The following is a 17,102-nucleotide window of genomic DNA, read 5'->3' as shown; positions in this document are numbered from 1 at the left end:
CACAGAATTGTTCCCTAATGGATGTTCAGCCTTCAAGAAAATTACTCCCAATATAGATGAAGAAGGAGCAATGAAAGAAGATGCTGGGATGATGGATGTCCATTATAGTGAAGTAAGACCCCCATGGCCTGCATTGCCAGTTATATAAATTTAATTTCTTAAAATGTATTTATATTAAAAATTATTACAGCTAACCTTCATTGAAGGAAACTAAGGACTAATGATCTTTGAATATCAAACCTGCCTAGGCAGAGCGGTTCCTATTTAGAATGTAGAGCCTCATCTCTGGAACTGCTCACATTATTGAGTTTAGAAATGCAACACTACCATCCTTAAATCACCATTCCAGTAGCCATATCAGAGTCAACATACAGGGAAATCTCCACAAAAAATAGATTTCACACTATTCTTTTACCTCAACAGAGCAAAGCTTGCATTAAAGTATTTAAGAATGTAAATGCCCTGTTCTATAATTCAGATGAATAGAGAAAAGCTTCAGCTGTCAATCAACCAACAAAGATTTATTGAGCCCTGACTTGTGCTCAAGACTCAGGATATGGTTATAAAAGGGCTGTAAAATAAATATGGATGGTCCCTGACCTCCAAGGTATACTGAAGTGATAATGTACCTACACAAAATGCAAAAAAGCAAAATAGTGCCACTTGAATAATATAGACAATATGTGGCATGCAAAGTGAGAGGTGAGACAGATGCCTTTAAACTGAGGTGGAATAGACATATTAATGAGAATGGGGTTTGAAGGATGATGACAATCTGAAGGCATTCTAATAGAGGAGAATAGCAGGAACAAAAGGTAAGAGGTAGAAATGCATGAGGCACAGTGAGTGAATCCTTTTTGTGCAAAACCATTGAGTTCACAGAAGAGTCGTAATCAAGGCCAAATTTTGAGAAGTTTTGAAAGTTTAGGATTTATCCAGTAGAATTTTGAAATTCAAAGATTTTTTTAAATTTTTATTTGTTGTTTTTAGTTATGCATGACAGTAGAATCTATTTTGATATATTTATACAACCATGGAATATATCTTATTCTAATTAGGATCCAAGTCTTGTGCCTGTACATGATGTTACTCTCAAAGATTTTTGAGCTGAATAGTGACAAGATGAAAGCAAGTAGAGAAAGTTAATTTGGTGGTAATGTAGGAGTTGTATCAAGGCAGATGGATAGGGGCTAGAAGCATAGGCTAGAAGGAAGACTGCCATCATTGTTCAGAGGTGAGGCAGTTTGGGCCTAAATCAGAAAGTGAAAGATACAGGAAATACCCTGGAAAGGAAAGAAAGAAGGCTTGCTGGATATGGGAAGTGAAGAGTTGAAAGTAGCTCTAAGAAGTGTGGATATAAGGAAAAAAATAGATGGCTTTGAAGGGAAAATGATGAAAACTATTTTAGATCTGAGTTGAACTTGAAGTGAAAGGTTATAAAAGTGGAAATGATCGTGAGGTTATTAGAACTGCAGAACTGAATCTAGAGAGAGAGAGAGAAAGAGAGAGATCAGGGTTAGAAATAAACATCTGGAAGTCATATCCTTGGAAGAACCAAAACAGGATGAGTATAGGACATAACATGGCAAGTGAAAACCAGAGAACCGAGGACTGAACCATGGGGAAAGGTGCACAGTTAAAGAGTGGGAACATGAAAAAAGGAACATGAAACAGAGACTAAAGGGGTTAGGGTTAGGGTTCTCCTAAGAAATATAAGCAAATGGGGCTGCAGCTGTAGCTCAGTGGTATAGAGTGCCTGCATGGTACATGTCAGGCACTGGGTTCAATCCTTAGCACCACATAAAAATAAACAAATAAAGGTATTGTGTCCATCTATGACTAAAAATATATTTTAAAAAATAAAAGGGGCTAGGGGATGTAGTTTGATGGTAGAGTTCTTGTCTAGCATGCACAAAGCCTTGATTTCAGTCCCCAGTACTGCAAAGAGAGACAGACAGAAAAAGAAAAGGAAATATAAGCCATCAGGGGAGTTATAAGCTGCAGGTAAGTTTAAACTATAATACACTTATTTTGTTGTTCCCAATTCTAAGATAAAAATGTTTACTCTTTAAGTTTTTAAGTAGATGCTTTTTAACAAAGAGCATAGAAGGTTTCTTCTGTTCCTTGTTTCCCGAGTTCTCTTTAATATCATGAATGGATATTGAGGATATTTTTTTCAATTGTTTTTTTCTGTATCTGTTGAAGGTAATATTTTTCTCTTTTATTAGGTTTATGTGGCAGTGTATTAATTTTTTTTCTAATTCTTAACCAACTTTACATTCCTAGGATAAATACTAGTAGAATGTAACCGATTTTTAATTCCCCAAAGTTCACACTTTCACTTCTGGAAATTTTAGTTTGGCTATTGCAGAATAATAAAACTGGTCCTTTACTCAAGTAGCAACATTTATTGAACACCTGCTATACAGTATCACTGTGTTAGTTTTTAGAGAAATCATCGGAAATAAGACATTGTTCCTGATCTTCAAGAGTCACAGGCTATTTGCAAAGTCAGATACATTGACAAAACAAATATTATACAAATATAAATATTTACCCCCAAAATTAACAGAGTTGGAAACAAGGTATCTAGTATCTTGCTTATCCTGCTTGAAGGATTCTGAAAGAGAGGATACTTAAGTAGAAGGGATTAAAGGGCAGAGGGCATAGCATGAATAAAGACAGGAAGCTAAGACACAGCCTGGTGCTTCAGAAGAACAACTAGCAGTTCACTGTTATTGAAGCATAAATTACAAGACTTGGCATGTTGAATGAGGGGATTATCGAAGTCTCAACCACATCATTGCAAACTTTCTATGCCAAATGAAATAACTTATCCCTTGTTCTGTGAATGACAGAGACATTGCCAGATTTTAATGAGTGACATGATCAGGTTTGCATTTTAATCAGAACCCCATGGCATATGTATAGAGGATGTATTTGAAAGACTCAATGCTGGAAGCAGGACTCTCCATTAGAAAAAACTGCGAAATCTTGAACCTTAGCAATAAGTGTAGAAATGGACAGGAAAGGTCAGATTTGAAAGATAATTGGACTTAAGGGCTTGGCAATGAACTCTTTGAGGATGAGTAAAGAAAGAGATGCAGGGGCTGGAGTTGTGGCTCAGTGGTAGAGCTCTCACCGAGCATGTGCGAGGCCTTAGGTTCGATCCTCAACACCCCATATAAATAAAGGTATTGTGTGCAACTACAACTAAAAAATGAAGATTAAAAAAAAGAGATGCATTAATTTCCTAGGTGTCTTAGTCTATCTGGGCTGTTACAACAAAACACCCTAGACTAGGTAGTTTATTAACAACAGAATTTGTTGATTTCTCACAGTTCCAAAAGTTGGGAAATAAAAAATCTAGTCACAAGTAGAATCAGTGTCTGTTGAAGGTCCATTTCCTAGTTCATAGAAGACATTTCTCACTGTATGCTTACATGGTAGAAGCGATAAGCTAGTGTTCCTGGATCTGCCCCACCCTTCTTTTTGGTACTGAGGATTGAACCCAGGGTCAGTTTACTACTAAGGTACATCTCCAGCATTCCCCCGCCTTTTTGAGATGTGTCTGACTAAGTTGCTACCTTGTCATCCTCCTGCCTAAGCCTCCCGAGTCTCTGAGATTATATGCATGTGTCGCCATACCTGGCAGGGTGGGAGGTGTCTATCATGAACTATTATTATATCATCCTCACAAATTTTATTTTATTTTTCAATATTTTTTTAGTTGTAGTTGGACACAATACCTTTATTTTATTTATTTATTTTTATGTGGTGTTGAGGATTGAACCCAGTGCCTCACACATGCAAGGCAAGTGCTCTGCCACTGAGCCACAACTCCAACCCCATCCTCTATTTTTTATTAGCACAAATTAATTGTACATATTAACAGAACTCAGTATGATATTTTCATATGTGTATATAAAACACATTGATAATATCCAAAACCCTTTTTTTTTCATCTTTATCCCCCATTCCCATACCCCAGAACACTTCCTAGTCCCTAGAAATCACTATTCTACTTTCAAGTCAACTTAAGTCATTCTCAGTTTGGAACTAACAGTGTATTCCCTTTTAAAGGTATTCCTTCTCATTGTGTAACCATCTACAAGTACAGTTAGCCATTGTTATGTGAATAAACAAAATAGGTACGGTTTACTATTATCAACATTAACTTCATATTTTAAGAATATTTTTAATTTCAGGTATTTGTATAGGAAATATAGTCATGGGGCTAGGGTGTGTAGTTCAGTGGTAGAGTGCTTGCTTAACAGGCAAAAGGTCCTGGATTTTATCCCTAGCTCCAGGAAGGAAGGAAAGAAGAAAGGGAAGAAAGGAGTGAGGAAGGATATATAGTCACACAAGTATACTCCTGTTGAATTTGGTACCTTTTGTTTGTTCTTTATTAACTTAAAATGGTTAGAAATTAATTTGTCTGAAACTATTTTTAATTCCTGACTAAATTTTCTCTTAATTCATTTCTCTTAATGCAGGAAGTTTTGCTGGAGTTGCTAGAACAATGTGTGGATGGCTTATGGAAGGCAGAACGTTATGAAGTAATTTCTGAGATTTCCAAGTTGATCATTCCAATTTATGAGAAACGTCGTGAGTTTGAGGTAGCCTACTTACATATAGTTATAATTAGCTTATGTATTTTATTTTGGTCCTGGGAAAAACATTAAAATAGATATGTAACTATTGCTCTACTTCATGTCTTCTGAAGTTTAGAAGATTCATTATGTTATAACATTTGTATTTTATTGTAGAATATAGATATTTAATTGATTGTATCATTTAGACGCATGGATCCAATATGAAAGTTCTAATCCAGGCTAGGGATGTATTTAAGCAGTAGAATGCTTGCCTAGCATACACAAAGCTCTGGGTTCAATCCCTAGCACCACACAAAAAAATTTACAAACCTTTAAAATGCTGTTAAAGTGTAAAATAAATATCTTGCCTTATGTTTTATATATATATATATATATATATATATATATATATATATATACCAAAAGAAATTAACACTAAAAGAATTAAAGCCAAAATTAAAATTAGTTTGGTGGTTTCTTTTTTTCAATATTATTAATTAATTAATTAATTAATTAGTTTGTACTGGGGGATTAAATCCAGGGGAGCTAAATCCCCAGCCCCTTTTATTCATTTTTTTTTTTTTTAATTTGGAGACAATGTTTTGCTGAGTTGCTGAGACTGACCTCAAACTTGTGATTCTCCTGCCTCAGCCTCTCAAGTCCCTGGGATTACAGGCCAGTGCTACCACATGCCGCCAGACCTGTGGTTCTCAAAATATTTTCATCTAGCCTTCTCCCCTCCCTCTTTCAGGGCATAAAATAATCATTGTGATTTTGGGGCTGGGGTTGTGGCTCAGCAGTAGAGCGCTCACCTAGCACGTGTGAGGCCCTGGGTTCAATCCTCAGCACCACATAAAAATAAATAAATAAAGGTATTGCATCCATCTTACAACTTAAATAAATAAATAAATAAATAAATAAATATTTAAGAAATAATCAGTATGGTTTTCATTAAACCTTCACTTAAAAAACAAAAGCTATCAGATTTCCAGGTTGCTCAGGGAAGAGATGATTCTATTCTTTTCAGTTGTTGAGGACACTAAAAGTGCTGGCAGATAACAATGAGGAAGGTAAAAAGACACCAGTAATAACCCTATTATGAGAAGTTTTTTTTTCAATTTGGCCTGCTAAATAATGTATTGATAAAGGGTAGTTAATAAAGAATAGTAGTTTAATAAACAGTCGTTGCCACCACTGCTAAATAGGAATTTTTTAATAATCAAGTCACTCAATTAATTTCATAATTTCTACTGCTATTGTACTAAGAAAGGGGTAATTTAGGATTTAAGCCATTTTTAAAAGAGCAGATAGTTTCTCAATATTGAAAAAGTTTCATAGAGTGAAAACATATATATTTAAATTTGGGTAGTATTCTAAACTGTGCTCTAATCTGACTCTGATTAAATTTGCTTTTTTGTCCTAGATTTTAGGGCTTCCTCTCTTTGCAATACTCTTGACGTATATGGAGCATGCCTGAAAAATTACAGTAACAGCTCGGTGTGGTGGTGCATGCCTATAATTTCACCAGCTCAGGAGGCTGAGGAGGAGGATTGTGAATTCAAAGCCAGCTTCAGCAATTTAGTGAAGCCCTAAGACACTCAGTGAGACCCTGTCTCTAAATGAAATATTAAAAATAAGGCCTGGGGATGTGGTTCAATGGTTAAGCACCCATGAGTTCAATCCCTGGTACCGAAAAACAAATTATAGTGATATTCAAGATTTTATTAATAAGCTAGAATTAAATAATTAAATTTAGGTCATATAGATGGCCAGGAATAGTATATGAGACAAAAAACAAGATTTGCCACTACTGCTTTTATCAAATCAGTACAAATCCAAAGATTCCTAAGAAGCTTTGTAAGAGTTTCAAAACAAAAGCCCCATTTTCTGACCTCCGCCCCTGTGGTACTAAGGATGAAATCCAGATAATATAATATTTTTAAAATATATATTGCCATTGAGGTGAATAAAATGAAGCATGATGTTAGTATATTCAGTGTCATTTTACCATTTTAAATTCTACCCTTAGATCCAAATTTGTTGAAGTCTTTTGTCTTATTGCAACAATGGGGCAAGAGGATATGAATGGTGCCACCAAAATAGTTTTGAAAAAGAAACATTGATGCTTTTTATTCTTGTGTATTCATCTTGAAGACATTTAGTGATGGACCAAAAGACAAATGTTATTTGTATATTTTCATTTTTCAGAAACTTACTCATGTTTATAGAACACTTCATGGAGCTTATACAAAAATTTTGGAGGTTATGCACACCAAAAAAAGACTTTTGGGTACTTTCTTCCGAGTTGCATTTTATGGCCAAGTAAGTATACTTAAATAGAGTTGTTTTTCTTTTTAAACATTCACTTTTGGTTTTAGTTTGTTACATTACTTCGGTAGCAGTTATTGATTCTAGGATTCTGTCCAGATAGTGCCTATTACAGTAGCAAGGATCTTGCTTTGCAACTTTAAAGTTCACATTGGTTCTTATCAAGTTCATTAGATCAGAGTACAACCTATAAGGTTTGGATTTCTCTTTCAGTTTCATTTTTTGTTATGCTTCTAATAAAGTATATGTAAACTATCCAGTCATTAAAACTTTCAAATATAGGGCTGGGGTTGTGGTTCAGCAGTAGAACACTCGCCTAGCACATGTGATGCACTGGGCTCAATCCTCAGCACCACATAAAAATAAATAAATAAATAACCCAAGTGTGGTGGTGCAGCCTGTAATCCCAGTGGCTTCAGAGACTGAGGCAGCAGGATCAGGGGTTCAAAGCCAGCCTCTACAATTTATCAAGGCCCTGAGCAACTCAGCTGAGACCCTGTCTTTAATAAAATATAAAAAAGGACTGGGGGACTGGGGCTGTAGCTCAGCGGTACAGTACTTGCCTCACATGTGTGAGGCACTGGGTTCAATTCTCAGCAGCACGTAAAAATAAATAAAGATATTGTGTCCATATACAACTAAAAAAATATTTAAAAAAAAAAGACTGGGGATGTGGCTCGGTAGTTAAGCACCCCTGGGTTTAATCCCTGGTACGAATTTACATATATGCATAATTAAATAAAATAAAGGTATTATGTCTATCTGCAATGAAAAATATGTTTTAAAATACATCCAAATGCAAAACAGGTGGTAAACATACAGGGAAGGAGGAGAATCTCAAGAAATCTTCAGGCTAATGATATGTTGATATGATTGTGAATTTGAAAATTCTCATTTATTTGAAGGTAAAAAAGTGAATATATGCATGCAGCTATTAGTAATATTATTTAAAATGCATTTGAAATATATAATTGTTACTTAGTAGGTTGTTTTTAAGTGTTGTTTGCTCATTCAATTCATAAATTATTGATTTAACTTTACAATAGTCGTTTTTTGAAGAAGAGGATGGAAAGGAGTACATCTATAAAGAACCAAAGCTCACCGGCCTCTCAGAGATTTCCTTGAGACTTGTTAAACTTTATGGTGAAAAATTTGGCACAGAAAATGTCAAAATAATTCAGGATTCAGACAAGGTAACCTATGCCCCACATTTTGATATCATAATTTGTTAATTCTGGTCATGGAACATTGCTCATGACTTTTTCCTTATTTTAAATGGCAGAGGAGAAACAAGGAAATAGAGACTTCTGGATAGTGAAAGAATGTACACAGGCTGGACTGGGGGTGTAGCTCAGTGAAAGAGCACTTGCCTAACATGTGTGAGGCCCTGAGTTGCCTCCCTAGCATCACAAAAAGAAAACTAAAATTAAGAAAAGAAAGGATAACGAGGGCGTGGAGGTTCACTCCTGTAATCCCAAGACTGGGAGGCTGAGGCAGGAGGATCACAAGTTCCAGGCCAGCCTGGGAAACTTAGGAAGACCCTGTCTCAAAAAAAGACTGGGGATGTATCTCAGTGGTAAAATACCTGTCCCCTGCCCCTTCCCAGGGAAAAAAAAGAAAGAAAGATAGGGGCTTTAGAGTCTGAGAGACCAGAATTCCAATCCCCATTCCTTGTTACTTGCCTGCTACATGACCATGGGAAAGTATTTGATCCCTCTCTTTCATTTATCTCATTAGTCAGATGGTGATGATAATAGTACCTTCCTTATGAGGTTGTTTTACACATTAAATGAGTTAATATAGAGAAATTGGTTTGAGTTCCTTGTACATAAGAAGCATTCACTACGGCCAGAATGAAAATCTCCTGGCAATTGTAAACACACTTCATTGTCTACCATGATAATCATCACTATGTAGATTGACATATATCTTCTGTGTATGGTTTTATCTTGAACATATGCTTAAAGACAATTAAAATAGATTTGCTGGGGCTGGGGTTATGGCCCAGTGGTAGAGCATTTGCCTAGCATGTGTGAGCCACTGGGTTTGATTCTCAGCACCACATTTAAACAAATAAAATAAAGGTCCATTGACAACAAAAAAATATTTCAACCCAGATGCCCTTCAATGGATGAATGGATTAAAAAAATGTGGCATCTACACACCATGGAGTATTACGCAGCACTAAAAAAAATGACAAAATCATGGAATTCGCAGGGAAATGGATGGCACTAGAGCAGATTATGCTTAGTGAAGCTAGCCAATCCCTAAAAAACAATACCAAATGTCTTCTTTGATATAATGAGAGCAACTAAGAATAGAGCAGGGGGGAAGAACAGGAAGAAAAGATTAACATTGAACCAAGACATGAAGGGGGAGGGAAAGGGAGAAAAAAGGGGAATTGCATGGAAATGGAGGGAGACCCTCATAGTTATACAAAACTACATATAAGAGGTTGTGAGGGGAATGGGAAAATAAACAAAAAGAGAAATGAATTACAGTAGATGGGGTAGAGAGAGAAGATGGGAGGGGAGGGGGGATAGTAGGGGATAGGAAAGGTAGCAGAATACAACAGTTACTAATATGGCATTATGCAAAAATGTGGATGTGTAACCGACGTGATTCTGCAAACTGCATTTGGGGTAAAATTGGGAGTTCATAACCCACTTGAATCTAATGTATGAAATATGATATGTCAAGAGCTTTGTAATGTTTTGAACAACCAATAAAAAAATAATAAAATAAAAAATAGATTTGCTGATAGGTTCAAAATTAGTATTTGGCAAAACCTGTTTCTTATTAGTTTCACTATTTTGTATTGTTTTACCAACTTAAGATGATAGATTTCCTCCCTTTGCAGCCAGGTAGTCTTAGTTTGCTCCCACAGTATTGAGCACTGTGTAAATGGAAAGGTAATGGAGATCCAAGCTTCTTAAATTCATTTTTTAAGCTATATTAAAATTGAACCCAGGGCCTTTTACATTTAGGCAAGCTCTCTGCCTCTGAGCTACATCCCCAGGCTCCAGAGCCAGACTTTCTGAACAATATGCATTTTTCTCTTTTTATCCACCTCTGAAAACCTGCCCAAAATGCTGGTGACAAACCACCAACAGGCTGCTTGAGTCCTGACATTGTTATGCATGATATTCTATTCATTTCCTGTAGGTAACACACATCATGTACAGTTCTTTCTTTTGAAAATTACCATCAGAGCCAAGTGAGGTTGAAGCAGGAGAATTGCAACTTTGAGGCCAACCCTGTCACAAAATACAAAATAAAAACAAATGGGGATGTAGTTCAGTGGTAGAACACCCATGGTTTCAATCCTCAATACCACCAAAAAAAATGTTCTTCCTACCTATGGGGTTCCACATCCATAGAGTCAACCAAAAGTATTAAAAAGACTCATTTATACTGGACATGAATACACTTCTGTTTCTTGTCATTATTCCTTAAAAATTATAGTCTAACAAATATTTACATAGCATTATCATTGTATTAGATAGTGTAAGTAATCTAGAAATGATTTAAAGTATACAGGAAGATGTATATGTTTTACATGCAAATATTATGCCCTTTTACATGAGGGACTTGATTTTTTTTTTTTACTATATGGAAATAAAATGTATAAAACACTCTTTTACCTTGCCAAAGAACAAAATCTGCTTAAGGATATAGGCAATATAAAATACTCCTCTTAAAGAGGTGAATTGGTATTATCTTCCAATATTTTAACTGTGTGTGTCCTTGAGCCTAATAATTTCACTTAAAATTTTATCTTGTAGATGTGCATACATAAGAATATGTTTAAGGATATTCCCTGATGCAAAATTTATATAGCAAAAACCTGGACGCAGTCTAAATGTCCATATGGCTAAATAAATGATGGTATTTCCCATATAATGGATATAGTCACCTAGGCATTTAAAAAATGAAAGATTTATATAAGTGTCAGTATGAACCCAAAAAGATCTGTTATAAAAGGGAAAAAGAGGTGAGATGTAGGACTCTGTGGTTAGTATGACATATTTGTATAAAACCTGGATATTCACATATACTTATACAAGCTCAGGAAATTTCAGGAATATTTATACAAAATTGTCAGTCATGGTTACCCCTAAGGATTGAGATCAGAGTCTTGATTGTAAATAAATAGTTTTTGCTATTTGTATATACCCTGTGTACTATTAAATATATAATTATATATAATTATATATATATGTATATATAATATAATATATATGTGTATATATATATAATGTATATATAAACTTATTAAGGTCAGACACCAGACTTCACCTCTTTTTAATTTCCCTTTTATATTTTGTCTCAATGCCAGTAAATTTCCCTCAGGTCTCTCTGGTGAACTCTACCTTTTTTTTTTTAATGGGAGAAAAAAAAATTCTGGAGATAGGCAAAAAAATAGAATGGTTTGGAGAAATTAAAAGATTCTAAGAAATTTAATCTGTCCTGTCCATCCTCCTGTATATGTGGAGGGTGGAGGGAGAGAGATATGGAAAGTGTGTGTGTGTGTGTGTGTGTGTGTGTTTTTCTGGAGAGGGGCAAGGATATTGATCAAGGCAGATATAGTTGGAAAATGATCCTGGGAACTGTCTATAGAGTTAATGAAGATACTCTTAGAATGAGGGGTTGAGAGTCCTCAATGAATCTCTAACAGAGACGATGCTGGGATTTACATCTAGCATCATGGAATTTAGATCACTCATGAAATGGTTCACAACTACAGCTAGAGATTTTTTTGTGTTGTTTTGTTTATTTAATTTTTGCAGTGCTAGGGATGGAACCCAGGGCCTAATGAATATTAGGCAAGCACTTTACCGTGGAACTGTACCCCAACCCTACAACCTAGACTTTTGTGGCTCTAAAGTAGAATCATTGTGTGTTCTTGTCCTCCCCTTTCTCCATAGGATAGGATTAAAATAATTCAGTCAAGAGTACCTACTCATAATTTCCAGCACTGCTTGTGAATGTCTAAATTAGTAAGCTTTTCTGAAGGGTAATCAGATAATATATACCAAAATCCTTAAAATCATGTAAACTTTTTAAGTAAGAAATTTTCTTTTAGGAATTTATCTTAAGGAAAAATCAGAAAAAAATAAACATAGTTTTAAATTCAAGGATGTTCATAAAAACACTATTTGTAATAAAAAAAAAAGTTGGAAAAGCAACTTAAAAATATCAGCCAGCTGTGGTGTCACACACCAGTAATCACAGTGACTTGGGTGTCTAAGGCAGTAGGATTGCAAGTTCAAGGCCAGCCTCAGCAACTTAGTGAGGCCCTAAGCCACTTAGTGAGACTTTTCCTTAAAATTAAAAATAAAATGGGTTGGGTTGGGGATGTGGCTCAGTGGCTGAGTATCCTGGATTCAATCCCCAGTATCTGTCTATCTCTGTGTGTATGTATGTGTGTGTGTGTGTGTGTGTGTGTGTGTGTTGTCACACACATACACACACACACACACACACACACAATAATCAATTACTCCAATATAGAACTCTTAAGATATTTTTATTCAGGTAGAATTCACACAATTAAGTATTTTAAAATATTTTAAGGAGTCAGATGACAAAAAATGTTTAGCATGATATCAGATTTCTGAATAAATATATATGCATAGAAAAAATATTAGATGAAAATGTGAATAATGGTCATTGTTGGATGATAGGATTACAGTAATTTTTATTTTCTTTCTACATTTCTGTAGTCTCCAAATAGGTTTCTGTAAGTTCTTATAATCAGAAATAAATGATCCTTAAAAAAGAAATGAAGACCTCCTCCAGGTGTTTACTCAGTTGGAAGCACCATCATAATGGCAGTGATTCTCATGTGATCTCAAAGGAGTAAATTACCTACATTTCATTTTCCCTTCCATTGAATCTAAAAAAAATTAAAAACTTGTCTTATTTTATAGGTAAATGCCAAAGAGCTTGATCCAAAATATGCTCATATCCAAGTCACTTATGTGAAGCCCTACTTTGATGACAAAGAACTCACAGAAAGAAAGACTGAGTTTGAAAGAAATCATAATATCAACAGATTTGTTTTTGAAGCTCCTTATACTTTATCAGGCAAAAAGCAAGGTTGTATAGAAGAACAGTGTAAACGCCGGACCATTTTGACTAGTAAGTAGGACTTTTCATGTTAACTTATTATTTGTCATGGTCCTTTTTGATAAACACAAGTACCAGCTGGCCAGCAGGAACTTGTAACTGAAATTGTAATCATTTGTTGTTTTACTGTTCAGTTATAAGTTTGTACAAACATGTCCTTGTGATAAACCATCATTTTCCCATATGTCATTCATGATTGCTTAGACATGTCTCATAAAGGGAATTTATCCCTTAATCCTGAAGCAGTAAATTCTATATAATACCTTAGGCATCTTCTAGAAAAAGCATGGAGAGAATTAAGCACAGTGAATTTTTTAAAAATTCAACTATTTGAATTTGATTTCTAAACTTAATAAATCAATCTTAACATTTTTAATAGCTTCAAATTCATTTCCCTACGTGAAGAAGAGAATTCCAATACACTGTGAACAGCAGATTAATTTAAAGCCAATTGATGTTGCTACTGATGAAATAAAAGATAGAACTGCAGAGCTGCAAAAGCTTTGCTCCTCTACTGATGTGGATATGATTCAGCTTCAACTCAAATTACAGGGCTGTGTATCTGTACAGGTAAGTTTTGTTAAACACTTCCTAATATTTCTCTTGCTTTCACACAGGCATAGAGCAAGCATTAATTGTAATTGTGTGTTATGCTCTCATTGAGTGCAAAAACCTGTATAATTTGTTAACTTAAGAAATTATGTTTAATTTCTATAAATTTCCATAATGTCAAAAGACGTTAAACAAATCCCTCTGACTAACCAAGCCCTATATTTACATATCAGAAATCATTAACTAATTTAATTAGAGTATCATCTTTCCAGATTATGTGCTTTAGTTAATGATTTTTCACATAAACTTGTTGTAAGCATAAAAAAACTTCTCAGATATAGGTTTCTTATAGTTTTGTTATGTTTTTGGTGCTGAGGATGGAACCCAGGGCCTGTGCATGCTGGAAAATCAGTGTGTGACTGAGCCATGCTTCTGGCCCTTGAGCTATTTTAATAAAAAGGAGAAATGCAAAAACTTCTTCTGACTACATGCTGATAATTCTCTTGCTTTTCTCCTTTCTTAATTTAGGTCAATGCTGGTCCATTAGCATATGCAAGGGCTTTCTTAAATGATAGTCAAGCCATCAAGTATCCACCTAAGAAAGTAAATGAGTTGAAAGACATGTTTAGGTAAGCATTTAGTAATTTTTAGATGAGACATATTTTTTTTCCTTGTTTTCTTCTAAAAACAACAACAAAGTATTTACCAGATAATACCCCTACAAAAAAGGACATTCTTTGTGTACTTTTGTAATAGCTAAGTGACCTCTGGATGGTACTTTAAGTAGTGAGGAAATACATAATCTGTTTCATGCTACAGGATATTAACAATGCCCCAGTGACCCAAGAGATTAAATGTGCCAACTTATTTTATTGCTTTGGATATTGTAAGTGACACAAACACAAACCTACATTCATTTTTTGATTTCCTTCTTTGCCCGATTGACCTTGTGTTATAGCATTTCAGACCATTTAGGGTAGAAGTAAAAGTGGGGCTGGAAGGGTTGCAGAGGCTCTTACTCCTATCCTGTATTCTTGCTTCCACTTGGATTCTGCCAGTCTAGGACATACAATATCTTGTGTGCACTAAGCAACCCCGTAAGCTAAGGTATGTCTGAATGAACCTTACATTTGAAAATCTGTTGAATTTATAAACAGTTTACATTCAGAACACGAGAAACAGTTGCGTCAAACAGACTAAGGATAAATATGATAACCTATCTACTCATCTGCTCCTGACATGCCATTTACTTTTCCTGTTTGTGTGTTATCAGCTGTTCCAGGTTGCAGAGTAACCAGTAGTCATTCATTCACCAATACTTATTAATAATGCCTGCCTGGATCCTATAAAAAAAAAAAAAACTCTACTAGTTGCTAAGACAGGGATATAAAACATATGGGCAATGAGGTACTTTGCCTCCTCAGACATACACTATAATTGTGGACATTAAACATAAACACATAAAATAATGAAAAAAAATACTTTTATGATGGTTCTTCAACTCCCTATCCCCACTCTTGCCTGCCCAAGAAATATTCTTCACACCTATGGCATCTAACACTGTAATGGGCATATAGTAAACTGAAAATAAATTCTTTTTGAATGAATGACTTACTGTCTGCAGATACAAACTAATGTTAGCACAACTTCAGTGGCATAATAACAAGTAAATAACTGAGCAAGCAGGCTTCCTAGGGGGTATGTGTTTTGATTTAAAGGAGATAAGAAATCAGGACAGAGGTGGAAAAGGAGAATGTATTTCAAGTTAGAAAGTGACATTAACAAATGCACAGTGAGAAAATAAAGAATTCTCTTGTTTCCCTCTGGGCAAGTCATGCTTAAAGTGAATTATCAAATTGATTGTCAGTGAGACTTCCTAAAAATAAATAATGAAACCTTTATCTTTGTCATCCATCCATAGGAAATTCATACAAGCATGCAGCATTGCACTTGAACTAAATGAGCGACTAATTAAAGAGGATCAATTTGAGTACCATGAAGGGCTAAAGTCAAATTTCAGAGACATGGTGAAAGAATTATCTGACATTATTCATGAGCAGGCAAGTATTAAGACTGGTTGTAAATGAAAACATGATCTGGAGTCCCTAAAGTGTTACTGGACGAAAATCTATAGTTTTAAATATGTTTTGTTCAAATTATTTGTTCTGTACTTTAAAATTTGTTCATGTTCTCTGTAATCAAAGTTGAAGCAATTATTTAAAACTGTTACTGAAGCAATTATCAGTAATAAACCATTTTGTTCTTTGTGCTACAATATTAGAGGCACTAGCTGAGCAAATCTGAATAGATCTACTGTGAACATGGGTTAGATTCTCTCAAGAAGAATACTAAAGAAATGAAATGATTAGCTCAGTACCCAAGTCCCCAAATACTATTCCTGTCTTGGCTGTCAGAAACTACATACTGTAGTTTAGGTGAGATCCTGAGTTATTTCCAAAACTTGGGGGATTGTCTTCCTACCCTTACAGCTTAGAAAACTATGTTTATGTAAACTTAGCATTTTAATCTATCACTTGGAGGTTAGGATATTTACTGCTAACAAAACAGCCTGAATAATAGAAAAGCAAAGACCTGATTATCACAGCCAAATTATGTCATCACTAATTATCACATTTATAGACCTACTGACCCTTATGGAAACCCAAGTACTACTGAACTATGCTGGTAAGATCCATTCCTATATTGGGGCCTTGAAATTCATGTATGCAACCACGTTGTACATGCATTGTCCCTTAACCATTTTAACATTTTAATCACGTTCATAAAAGTTGCAACATGTCAGACTGGTCCCTCAGTGACTGAGCTTTTTAACCTTATCATAAAGTCTCCTTCATTTCCTTGCTAATAAAAACACCAAATAAATATTTTCTTTAGTAACATTATAAACACTGAATATTTAAGAAATAAAGATGGGGCTGGTGTAGTGGCACTTGCCTGTACTCCCGGCAACTCAACCTCAGGTAAGAGGCCACAAGTTCGTGACCTGCCTAGACAATTTAGCAAAACACTGTCTTATAATAAAAAATAAGAATGGACTGGAGATTTAGCTTAGTAGTAGAGTGCCCCTGGTTTCAATTCCTAGGACCACCAAGAAAAAAAAAATTAAAGATGGGTCTGTGATGGTAGTCCAGTGGTAGAGTACTTGCCTAGTATACCTGAAGCCTTGGGTTCCATCTTTCAAAACACTCAACAAGACTAGCATAGAGGAGGAAAAGTTCATGGTTTCAGAAGTTCAAGTCCATGGTTGGCTGACTCTTATCACTTCACCTGAAGTGAGGCAGAACATCATGACAGAAGGCTAGCAACAAAGGAAAAGTGCTCACTTTGTGGTGCCTAAGAAGCAGAGAGAATGAAGGAGAGGAGCCAGGGGGAAGGATGCAGTCCTTAAGGGCACAACTCCAGTGACTCACCTCCTCCATCCATGCCTCTTGGGCTCAGAGATAATGAGTACACAAGGCTTTTTTCAAATTAGGA

General features: G+C 35.3%; 1 protein-coding gene across 1 annotated transcript in view; it reads left to right on the top strand.

The window, feature by feature from the left end:
* The window catches only part of Dock11 (dedicator of cytokinesis 11), a 152,413-nt gene that overhangs the window by 128,517 nt on the left and 6,794 nt on the right, over nt 1-17,102 (top strand). The window contains exons 46-53 of the mRNA XM_077793613.1: nt 6-112; nt 4,497-4,619; nt 6,804-6,917; nt 7,970-8,116; nt 12,857-13,067; nt 13,435-13,625; nt 14,136-14,236; nt 15,529-15,667. Coding sequence (XP_077649739.1) covers nt 6-112; nt 4,497-4,619; nt 6,804-6,917; nt 7,970-8,116; nt 12,857-13,067; nt 13,435-13,625; nt 14,136-14,236; nt 15,529-15,667 — 1,133 coding nt within the window. The remainder of the gene's footprint in view (nt 1-5; nt 113-4,496; nt 4,620-6,803; nt 6,918-7,969; nt 8,117-12,856; nt 13,068-13,434; nt 13,626-14,135; nt 14,237-15,528; nt 15,668-17,102) is intronic.

This window comes from Urocitellus parryii, chromosome X (assembly GCF_045843805.1).
Source record: "Urocitellus parryii isolate mUroPar1 chromosome X, mUroPar1.hap1, whole genome shotgun sequence".
NCBI classification, from domain to species: Eukaryota; Metazoa; Chordata; class Mammalia; order Rodentia; family Sciuridae; genus Urocitellus; species Urocitellus parryii.
Note: the sequence above shows the minus strand (reverse complement) of the source record. Positions and strands in the feature narration are given on the sequence as shown.